The sequence below is a fragment of the Ichthyophthirius multifiliis genome (genome assembly GCF_000220395.1).
Source record: "Ichthyophthirius multifiliis unplaced genomic scaffold scaff_1120509249747, whole genome shotgun sequence".
NCBI classification, from domain to species: domain Eukaryota; phylum Ciliophora; class Oligohymenophorea; order Hymenostomatida; genus Ichthyophthirius; species Ichthyophthirius multifiliis.
Window position 1 is genome coordinate 14,752 of NW_004087377.1, and position 11,499 is coordinate 26,250.

Genomic DNA, 11,499 nt, shown 5'->3' on the forward strand with positions numbered 1-11,499 from the left:
AAATATAAAAATACTTTAATTATTTATCTTTTTTATTAAATAAAATCACTTAATATCTAAGTGTAAAAAGTAAGGATATATTGGATATATATCTTTTAGAAAAAGAAAATATATCTTTAGTTTTTTAAAATTAATTATTTTTTTCATATTAATTAATAATATTTTAAATAAATAAACATTATATTTATTAAAAATAAAATTTTAATAATGTCATTTATAATTAACATATATATATTTTTAAATTAAAAATAAAAATATTGTTAATAATATAAATTATGATAGAATTATGTAAAAAGATGTAATACATTTGTTAAATATTTAATTTAAATCAAAAAATGCAAGTTATAAATTGTTTAAAAGTATAATTAAATAATTTTTTAATTAAATATTAGATAATATTATATCTATTATAAATATATTATATTTTTTTATAATATTATAATTATTAAAATATATTAATAAAGTTTAAAAAAATTTTAATAGGAAAAATTATTATTATTTTATTTTATTATTAATATTTTTATGATTATCATAATTATAATTATTATTATAAAAATTATTATTATTATTATTATTATTATTATTATTATTATTATTATTATTATTATTATTATTATTTTTTTAAATAAAAATTATATTTATACATATATGTTTTATAATTTTTAAATAATATATATATATATATATATATATATATATATATATATATATATATATAAATATATATATATTCATAAATAAAAATAAAATTTTTATATATATACATATTTATATTATTTATCATTTTTTTTTAATTTTACTTTTTTTAAAAAAAAAATACATTTTTTTTATTATTATCAAAAAGCTATTTAATTTGTATCTATATATATCTATAAATATATCATTTAAGCTTGTATATTTTTAAATACATTTATTAAAAATCCACGATAAAATCCACCTATACTTTCTTATTTCCATATTTTTTATATGCAATCAGATATTCCTTTATATTCCTAATAGAATCCAAATCCTCCATTAATCATTAATTTTTTCCTATATTAAAAAAAATATATTTTTTATGTATATAAAAATAATAGATTACTTAATAGTATCTAAAGGATATGTTACAGTTGATGAAACAGATCCTGAAATTCCTGCGAAACCTATAAATTTGAAAATTGGAAAATCTTAAAAATTATCATTTGTTCGTTCTATTAAAAAATTATAAGTAAGTTAAGAAGTTCCATAATAAAAGAACAAATGAATATTATTAGCAAGAAATCCTCTATAAAATGATGATATTCCTTCTTGTTTAGATAATTTTCTAAAAGTATCCCAAGATCCATTAAAGTATCTTTATTAGGTATAATCGGATTGTTCGCAAATTAATCTCATGCGAATATTTTCGAAAGGAAAAGTGAATAATTAAACAATAAAAACAGAAAAAAATCCACCTAAAATTTTTTAGCTTATATATAAAAAATTCTATATTTTTTTATTTTATTTCAGGATTAAAATATATATTTTTATTACATTATTTTATTAATTTTCATTTATTTTTTTTGAATTTAATCATATGTAAAATAACTTAGTATTTATGTATAAAAAAGTCTGTATATATTTGTACCATTTCCTCTCCAAAAACTTAATATTCCTTAAGTATTTTATATTTCTATTATTTTTATTATTATTATTTTATATATTAATATTTATTTACATTTTGTTAATTTAAAATAAGAATTTTATGCTTCTATTTATGAATCTTTGATTATATTTTATGTTTGCTTTATGATTTTTAATCTTTCAAATGGTGCAAATATTGTTGATTTTATACTTAAGGCACAAAAAGATGAAAATATGTATTATAATGGATTTTAAATATCCAAAAAGTCTATTTATTTATTATTTTAAATCATTTTTATTAAATTTATATAATTAAAATATTTAATATCCTTTTTATATAAATAAATATCTATATATATATATTATATAAATATATATTATTATATATATATGTATATATATATATATAGATATATTTTTATTTTTTTATATATATAATTATATATTATATAAATATAAATTTTAATATATATACATATTTTTTTTAATAAAATTAATATTCCAGTATTTATTTTAATTCTAAACTTTTATTATGTATAAATGTATTTTTATTAAGAATATTAAATCTTTATTTCATTTTTTTTTGATTAACCCAAATTTTATTTTATTTTAAAAAAAAGCCTGAAATAACAAAAATAATTTATTTATAAATATTTTAATTTTCAAGTTTTTAATTTTATTATTTTTATCTATTATATTATATAATAATTTATTTTGAAAAATTACTTTTATTTTTTTATTATTTTTTATTTAAATAAAATTTATAATAATACATATAATAATTTATTGTTATTAATTTCAAAGATATTTTTGTTTTTTATATATAAATAAAATAATAGATATATATATATATATATATATATTTAATATATTTAATATATAAATATTTTAAATAAAAGGAATGGGATGTACAAAATCCTTAAATAACATTTAATTGCCAACAAAGCATGTTTAAAAAGAAAAACAACAAAACTCAAGTGAGAATATGAGTAAATGTCAAAAAAAGCAATAATTCAAATATGAGTAAATAAATTAAGAATAATAATTGTAATAGTAATAATAGTAATATTAATAGTAATAATAATAATAATAATAGTAATAATAGTAATAATAGTAATAATAGTAATAATAGTAATAATAGTAATAATAGTAATAATAGTAATAATAGTAATAATAGTAATAATAGTAATAATAGTAATAATAGTAATAATAGTAATAATAATAATAATAAAAATAATTATTATTAGAAAAATATATTCAATAATAATAAAATGAAGAAATTTAAATACAGGAAGTATTCCATAAATAAAAAAATTATTTTAATTATTTTTAAAAAAGTTTATTTATTAAAGGAAAATTTATTCAAAGAAAAATTAAATAGATAAAAAAGTATAGTAAAATGCAAATACACACTTTCTAAGGGAAACATATTATAAGAAAACGATAATATTAATATAATAGAAAATTCTTATAATAAATAAAATACATTAAAAGGATAAATTAGTTATTAGAATTAAATATATTCGAATATATATACAAACTAAATTAATATTGAATAAAAAAAAATGGATTATATTCATAATAATTAAAGTTTTTGTTTTATTTATTTAAAATAATATATTATTTTTTTATAAAAAATAAAAAAATAAAAAGATGATAGTTTAGAAGATATATAAGAATTTTAAATTAACGGAGAAGTTGTTGGAAATATAAAAAATAATAAAAATGATGATAGTGATTATTTTTGATAATAAATAAATTTAGTTTATATTAATTTCTTCTTAATATATTAATAAAATAAAACTTTTTTAATATTTTTTTTTATACTTATATAAATATATATTATTATTTTATATTTTTTTATTATTACTATATTTTATTTTTTATATTATTTAAAATATTTTTTATTATATTTATTATTAATATATTATAATTTTTTTATTATTTTTATATAAAAAAAATAATAATAATTAAATGGATTACTTTATTTAATAAATATAGAAATCAATAAAATATTACTATAAATATATGTTTTAAATATAATATTAATTAGATTTATATATCAATTTTATCATTAATTTAGTAAATTTAATATATGAATTAATTGACAGTTTACATTAAAATAATATAATTATCTATTATCTATGAAAAATTATTATATATTCAAATCAAAAAAGTCAAATAAATATATTTATTTTTTGTTTAAACAAAAAAAAATATAATTATCCATTTTTTTGTACTTTAATGGATTTTATTGCTGTTTTTTTACAGAGATTTAAAACCGGAAAAATATTGTATTATATAAATTATATTTATTATAATTAAAAAGGTCTTTAGTCCTTAGTTTAAATATATTTTATTATTAAAAATCTCTATTTATATGATAATGTTCACTAAATTATTCTAAGTTTGAAATTTAATATGCTATAAGAAGTCTTTTTTAAGAATTTCTTAAGAATATCTAAGGGAAACTGCACAAATCTATAATAAATATAGAGTATATAGCCCTAAGTAATTAGAAAATATCAACAAATGCAATATTTAGTTAACAAAATTATGACTTTTTAATATTGTGTTTATGTTTTTTTGTACAAAGAGGATATATGAATAAGCTAAAAAGAAGACTAAGAATTAAATAAGTATTTTGAATTATAAAGAGGTATTTATTTTTAGATTATAACTGATATAAATTTTATATATTGGTATTTTTTCCTATTTATAATAATACATTTAGTTCTTTTATTTTTGTTTGAAGTATAACAAAATGATATTGCATTATAAATGTACTTTAATGAAAAAACATATATATTAATTATTATATTTATATACAATTATTATTGTTTTTGTTTATGAAATATTTTCTTAATTAATTTTATTTATTAATAATATATTATATATAGAAAAAAAACCTAATAAAAAAAAATTCAATTATAAGAAAAAAAAAATATAAAACAAAAAAAATCATAATAACATAAAATTAATTATTATATAAAAAAAAAATACATGTTAAAGTCATAAAATCCCAAAAATGATAATATATCAATGACATCTCAAATATCCCAAAAATCATATAAATATAAAGAAAATGATCCATAATATATTGGAGAGAAATAAAATTTAGACCGAAATTTAATACATGGTCCTAAATAAAATCGAATGCCTACTAATTGTTTATGCGCAATTATTTATATTGCGTTTTTATCAGGTATTATTGTAGCCGCTATTTTCGCATTTAAAGAAGGCTCTCCATATAAATATTCATACCCAAGTGATTCTGATGGAAATATTTGTGGAATCGATTAAGGTTATAAAGATTATAAATATGTACTTTTACTAGATGAAGGTATGAAGAATTCAGTCTGTGTAGAAGAATGTACAAAGGAAGTTAAATTAAATGGAAAATATGCAGCTATTAAATGTAAAGCGAATTCGAAAATTAAAACAAATACATTAGGCGAATGTTTAGTTTCCGAAAATAATATGGTGAAATCTAAAAAATGTATTTTTTATATTTTATTTTTTTATATAAAAAAATAATGTATTTTATATTTTAAGATGTTAATGCTTGCGTTTCTTTATAAAAAGAAAATGAATTATAAAAAATATTATAACCTTAAGAAGATTTTTAAAAAAATTTATCGGATTTTTAAAAATCTTGGCCTATAATGTTGTTTTCTTTATGTGTTTCTTTAATTTTATCGTATGTTATTTTTACTATTTTATTTATATTCATATTGTTTTTATAAATATAAGCTATATATATATTGGATTTATGAAAAAATATAGTACTTGTTTAACTTGGAGTTGCATTTTGATAATAATTTCATCTTTTTTTGTTTTTGGGGGATTATGTGTAACTGATAAATACAAAGAGTAAAACAATTTAAAAATCTATTCTTTTATTTTTATTTTTTTTTAAAAAAAAATAAAAATACAAAAAGTGTATTATTAAAGCAAAATTAAAATCAAAAATAAATGTAATTGATAGGAATCGCTAGTATATTTTTAGGTTCTATTTGTTTACTTTATATTATATGTAAATGCAATAGAATTCGAATGGGAGTGGCTTTACTTGGATGTTCTTCTAATTTTATTAGTGATGTATGTAGTATTTTAATTCTGCCTTTAATTTTGTGGATTATTTATGTTTTAATATTAGTTTTTTTAGGCACAGCCTGTGTATGGGCGTATGGAATTGGAAAATATACTAAGGATTAGGGACCTTATGAAAGTTATGAATATAGTGTTAATAGAAACATATATTTAATATTTATTTTTGGATTTGTTTGGATTAGTGAGTTTATGGCTAATTATGCATATTTTATTATTTCTTCATGTACTAGTATATGGTATTTTAAAAGAAATCAATAAAATTAATTAGAAGGAAATATAAAGTCTTTTATATATAAATATAAATATATATATATATATATATATATATATATATATATATATATATTTATATTTATATAAATTTTTTAGATCTTCTTTAAAATTTGGATTTTATCATTTCGGTTCTATTGCCTATTGTTCTTTAATTTTACCTATTTTTAGTATTTTGGGTGTTTTATTTTCTTTATTTTATGTACTTTTTTATTTATTTTTTACTCAAATAAAATATATATTTCATTTTTTTTAGAAATGTGGTAAAAAATTCCAAAAAAAAAAACAAGAAAAGGAAATCGTATAAAGTTAATAAGACAGATAATTCGAAGAAAAATCAAAAGACATATCTGATAATTGTAAAAATTGCTGTATTTGCTGTTCAGATTATTATGAAGCAAAAATACGCTTTGTATAAAAATCAGGAATAATAGAAGTAATTAATAAAAAAAATAAGAAAAATATTTATATTTATATAGATGGCTTTTGCTGGAAAAGATTTTATAAAATCTTGTTATGATAGTTACTATTTATAAAAAAGAAATTCATAATATTATTCATCATTACTAGGATTAAGTTAATTGATGCTTTTATTAGGAAAGTTATTTATAGCATGCACTAGTACTTTTATTTGTTATATAATTCTTAGTGATCATATTTAATACAAAAATGATTTATATAGTCCTTTTTTACCTACTATTTGTGTTGCTTATGCTTCTTTTACTATTGGAAATATTTTCGTGAGTGTTTTTAGTTCTTCTTCTGATACTATTTTGTAAATATATTGTGTAGATGAAGAACTTCATAATGAAATTAAAGAAAAAAGTACAAATGTTCCTCCTTAATTAATATAATTTTTAGAAAATTTCGGAATATAATAAAAAGGAGAAGCTAAAACATGAGAAAATAAATATATATATATATTATGATTTTTTATTGTAAAATAAACAAAAATAAAATTCAATTATTTAGCTCTTTTTATTTATTCATATAATCAATATAAAGTTAATTATCAATTATTTTATTTGCTTTTTTAAGCATATGAATTCCTTCTAAATGGTCCATTTCATGTAAAAATATTCTCGCTTTCATCCCATATAGTTCTTTTTTTATTGTTTATCCTAATATATTCTAATACTAAACTAAAATTTTATCCGGTCTAGAAACATAAGCCAAATATTCAGGAATGCTTAAACATCCTTCCGAATCTTCATCTAGATTTTCACTTTTATCTATTAATAATGGATTACATATTATTTCGATTTTCCTTTAAAATAATTTATTATTAGTTGTTATTTCAGCTTTTATAAATAATTTCATGTTTAAACCTACTTATGATGCTGCTATAGCAACTGCACGCTTTTCATATACACCTTTATTGTATCTTAATGTGTCAATTAATTTATTTATTTTTTATTCGGACTAATCCGATAAAGGAAATGTAACGTTTTAAGTAACTTTTTAATTCAGCTCTTTATCAATGTGAGAGTATATTTTGAAAATTTCTTTTGTAGATTACTTTAATTATTGCATTAATATTATCTTATAAAATAATTTATATATATATATATAAATATATATATATATTTATTTATATATTTTAGATATATAATTTTTATTTATAAAATATTTTTTATTAATAAACTTTTATTAAATTATAAAATATAAATATAGATATTAGTTTATTGTTTTAATATTAAAATTATAAGAATATTTTTTGCTTTAATATAAATATTACAAAAGATTTTGAATGTCAATATTTTCAACTTATTTTGAATAAAAATTAAATCAAATTAAAAAAAAAAATATTAATGGATTTAACTTATTTATTACTATTTTTCGTTTTTCATATATAAATTTTGACATTACTAAAATTAAGAAAGTATAAATTTAATCTTTTTTATTATATATATAAAAAAAAATAGTGATTTTTTAAATAATAAAAAGTATAAGAAGCCAATATTTTTTATAAAAATATAACTTAAAATAAAAAACATTTTTAAAATAATTTTTTTTTATTATGTTAAATTAAAAATTATAATTACCTAAAATGTATATAGATTATAATATTTTTATAAGAAAAATTATTTTTTTTATAAATTTTATATGAAATATATATGATAAAATTGTTATATTTGATAATAAAGAAATTATGTTGTTTTTAGTAAATATGTTTAAAAATCACAAAATTTTTAAAAATACTAGTAGCCTAAAGAAAAAATTATTTTTTATTAAAAATAAAAAATAATAATTAATAAAATTTTAGATATATATTCTTTATGAACGGAGATATGGAAATATCTAATTTATTTATAATTATGTCTTATAGATTAATAAAATAGTTTTATTTTATAATAATCTTTTATTTATTTTCTAATAAATCTCTTAATTTATAAAATTTATTTTATTTTTAATAAACAAAAAAAATATTGATATAATATAAATAATCATATTAAAAATATAAGAAATAAATATTGAAAAAACCTAAAAAGAATTATTTTATTAATTCTATAATTGTTATTTATTATAAAATTTATAAATATAAACTATATTTTTGAAAAAAATATAAATAGTATTATTAAAATTTCAATTATATATTTTATTTAATAACTTTATTATTAATTTTTTTTAAAATAATATTCTGAATAAAATTATTTTAATTTTATAAAACAATAATAAAAGCATGATGAATCCTATATACTATAAAACAAAATAAAAATAAATTTTATAATAATAAAAATATAAATTTTAAAATCAATAGAAATATATATATATAGAAAAATGATTTATTTTCTTTTTAGTATTTGAAAAAAAATATAAATTATATAATAAAAATAATTTATATATGTAAAAATTTAAAAATAAAATTTTAAAATTATATACAATTCTTATAAATATATAAAATTTAGTTATTTTTAATAAAAAATATTTAAAAAAATTAAATTGAAATATATTAAAATATATATTTTTATATTTAAATTTAAATTTTATATTTTTATAAATAAAAAACAAATTATATTATATGTATAAATATTAAATATTTAAAAATATAAAAAAATTATTTTTTATAGTAAATAGCCTCTATAAAAAAGCAATAAAGAGTAAAATTAATTATATTTATAAATTATATAATATAAAAAAAAATAAAACTATTTTATTATTTATATACAATAATAATTGTAATTTTATTTAAATTATTAACAATATTGTATATTTTTTTATATTTATTATTATATAAATTATTTTCTCTTCTTTTTAATATTTTATAAAAATATATATTAAATAAAAATTAAAAATAAAAAAAATATAAAAAAAATGAATAAAAAATTAATTTTCTCATTTTTAGTTTTAGCTTTAGTAGCTTTAGTATGTGTTTCAATGTATAATTCTGATAATTCAAATTCTTTATTTAAAAAAATAAATAAAAAATAATTAAAAACTATCACTTAAAATTAGACTAAAACTTATAAAAAGCATTCAACTGAATATAAACATGAAGAAAGTGATGATGACGATGAATACGGTAGTGAAGAAGATAGTGAAGAAGAAAAACACGAAGAAAGTGATGATGACGGTGAATACGACAGTGAAGACGATAGTGAAGAAGAAAAACACGAAGAAAGTGATGATGACGGTGAATACGACAGTGAAGACGATAGTGAAGAAGAAAAACACGAAGAAAGTGATGATGACGGTGAATACGACAGTGAAGACGATAGTGAAGAAGAAAAACACGAAGAAAGTGATGATGACGGTGAATACGACAGTGAAGACGATAGTGAAGAAGAAAAACACGAAGAAAGTGATGATGACGGTGAATACGACAGTGAAGACGATAGTGAAGAAGAAAAACACGAAGAAAGTGATGATGATGGTGAATACGACAGTGAAGACGATAGTGAAGAAGAAAAACACGAAGAAAGTGATGATGACGGTGAATACGACAGTGAAGACGATAGTGAAGAAGAAAAACACGAAGAAAGTGATGATGACGGTGAATACGACAGTGAAGACGATAGTGAAGAAGAAAAACACGAAGAAAGTGATGATGACGGTGAATACGACAGTGAAGACGATAGTGAAGAAGAAAAACACGAAGAAAGTGATGATGACGATGAATACGGTAGTGAAGAAGATAGTGAAGAAGAAAAACACGAAGAAAGTGATGATGACGGTGAATACGACAGTGAAGACGATAGTGAAGAAGAAAAACACGAAGAAAGTGATGATGACGGTGAATACGACAGTGAAGACGATAGTGAAGAAGAAAAACACGAAGAAAGTGATGATGACGGTGAATACGACAGTGAAGACGATAGTGAAGAAGAAAAACACGAAGAAAGTGATGATGACGGTGAATACGACAGTGAAGACGATAGTGAAGAAGAAAAACACGAAGAAAGTGATGATGACGGTGAATACGACAGTGAAGACGATAGTGAAGAAGAAAAACACGAAGAAAGTGATGATGATGGTGAATACGACAGTGAAGACGATAGTGAAGAAGAAAAACACGAAGAAAGTGATGATGACGGTGAATACGACAGTGAAGACGATAGTGAAGAAGAAAAACACGAAGAAAGTGATGATGACGGTGAATACGACAGTGAAGACGATAGTGAAGAAGAAAAACACGAAGAAAGTGATGATGACGGTGAATACGACAGTGAAGATGATAGTGAAGAAGAAAAACACGAAGAAAGTGATGATGACGGTGAATACGACAGTGAAGACGATAGTGAAGAAGAAAAACATGAAGAAAGTGATGATGATTATGATTATAGTGATGATGATGATAGTGAAGACGATAAACATGATAAAAAAAAAAAAAATGTTTTATCTAAAAAGCATTAAGCCGGTAAATCTAGTAAATCTAAAAACATTTGAAAAAAATCAAAATTTTCATCTATTAGTAACTAATAAGTTATTAAAATAATAATTTATTATTTATTTTTTGTATTTATTTTTTATCAAATTTTTTTGTTTATTTTAACAATTTTCTGATAAATTAAATATAAAATAATGTTTTAAAATATAAATTATCTTATTATATAAATTAATATATATTTAATATTTTATTATATTGTTTAATTTAGGTTTTTTATATTATTTTAAAAATTGTACTTATCATATATGCGAAAATCTTAATATATATATGTAAATCATTTTCTAATTTTTTTTTTTAAATAATAAGTTTAATTTAATATAATTTATAAAATACAAATTTTAAATATTATTTTTTAAAGAATATATTCATTTTAATAAAAATAAATAAATTATAATTCAAATGTTTTTAAATAAAAAATTATAATTATTTTATTTTAAAATAATTGTAAAAAAATATATTTCTAATTTAGATATTTATAATGTTTATCAAAAAATAAACTTTTTAATATATTATATTTATTAATATTTTTAATTATTTTAATATAAAAATTATTTTCATTATTTTAAATATTTTTTTATTTAAATATTTTAAATTTTTTAGTATTATGATTTAAAATAAAAACAAAT

General features: G+C 16.7%; 3 protein-coding genes across 3 annotated transcripts, besides 30 other annotated features; 2 read left to right on the forward strand and 1 right to left on the reverse strand. All coding sequences in view use genetic code 6, as the record gives it.

Moving 5' to 3' along the window:
* Window positions 1-120: 120 nt before the first annotated feature.
* Window positions 121-155: a microsatellite.
* Window positions 156-386: 231 nt separating this feature from the next.
* Window positions 387-441: a microsatellite.
* Window positions 396-458: a microsatellite.
* Window positions 459-488: 30 nt separating this feature from the next.
* Window positions 489-618: a microsatellite.
* Window positions 619-669: 51 nt separating this feature from the next.
* Window positions 670-731: a microsatellite.
* Window positions 732-836: 105 nt separating this feature from the next.
* IMG5_028910 (mitochondrial carrier protein, putative) lies at window positions 837-1,895 on the reverse strand (the record flags this gene model as incomplete). The annotated part of the gene is made up of 3 exons (XM_004039229.1): window positions 1,568-1,895; window positions 1,082-1,464; window positions 837-1,032 (listed from the first exon to the last, which is right to left on the reverse strand). The coding sequence occupies exons 1-3, from the start codon at window positions 1,607-1,609 to the stop codon at window positions 837-839; spliced, it is 621 nt and encodes a 206-aa protein (XP_004039277.1). The 5' UTR covers window positions 1,610-1,895.
* Window positions 1,640-1,690: a microsatellite.
* A 41-nt stretch (window positions 1,896-1,936) lies between the features above and the next one.
* Window positions 1,937-2,081: a microsatellite.
* Window positions 2,082-2,420: 339 nt separating this feature from the next.
* Window positions 2,421-2,489: a microsatellite.
* Window positions 2,450-2,483: a microsatellite.
* A 161-nt stretch (window positions 2,490-2,650) lies between the features above and the next one.
* Window positions 2,651-2,832: a microsatellite.
* A 111-nt stretch (window positions 2,833-2,943) lies between these two features.
* Window positions 2,944-2,977: a microsatellite.
* Window positions 2,978-3,201: 224 nt separating this feature from the next.
* Window positions 3,202-3,242: a microsatellite.
* A 200-nt stretch (window positions 3,243-3,442) lies between these two features.
* Window positions 3,443-3,517: a microsatellite.
* Window positions 3,449-3,548: a microsatellite.
* Window positions 3,449-3,549: a microsatellite.
* Window positions 3,550-4,539: 990 nt separating this feature from the next.
* Window positions 4,540-4,579: a microsatellite.
* A 65-nt stretch (window positions 4,580-4,644) lies between these two features.
* IMG5_028920 (solute carrier family 44 protein member 2, putative) lies at window positions 4,645-6,887 on the forward strand (the record flags this gene model as incomplete). Its single annotated transcript, XM_004039230.1, has 7 exons — window positions 4,645-5,101; window positions 5,158-5,302; window positions 5,356-5,475; window positions 5,544-5,996; window positions 6,085-6,187; window positions 6,242-6,421; window positions 6,465-6,887. 7 exons carry the CDS (start codon window positions 4,645-4,647, stop codon window positions 6,885-6,887), a joined length of 1,881 nt encoding a protein of 626 aa, XP_004039278.1.
* Window positions 6,003-6,074: a microsatellite.
* A 654-nt stretch (window positions 6,888-7,541) lies between the features above and the next one.
* Window positions 7,542-7,584: a microsatellite.
* Window positions 7,550-7,622: a microsatellite.
* Window positions 7,598-7,651: a microsatellite.
* A 677-nt stretch (window positions 7,652-8,328) lies between these two features.
* Window positions 8,329-8,379: a microsatellite.
* Window positions 8,380-8,699: 320 nt separating this feature from the next.
* Window positions 8,700-8,753: a microsatellite.
* A 181-nt stretch (window positions 8,754-8,934) lies between these two features.
* Window positions 8,935-8,979: a microsatellite.
* Window positions 8,980-9,250: 271 nt separating this feature from the next.
* Window positions 9,251-9,302: a microsatellite.
* Window positions 9,266-10,995, forward strand: IMG5_028930 (hypothetical protein). Its single transcript, XM_004039231.1, has one exon. The coding sequence runs from the start codon at window positions 9,301-9,303 to the stop codon at window positions 10,870-10,872; it is 1,572 nt and encodes a 523-aa protein (XP_004039279.1). The 5' UTR covers window positions 9,266-9,300; the 3' UTR covers window positions 10,873-10,995.
* Window positions 9,267-9,312: a microsatellite.
* Window positions 9,475-10,757: a microsatellite.
* Window positions 9,560-10,070: a microsatellite.
* Window positions 10,160-10,430: a microsatellite.
* Window positions 10,460-10,610: a microsatellite.
* Window positions 10,930-10,954: a microsatellite.
* Window positions 10,996-11,499: the final 504 nt, after the last annotated feature.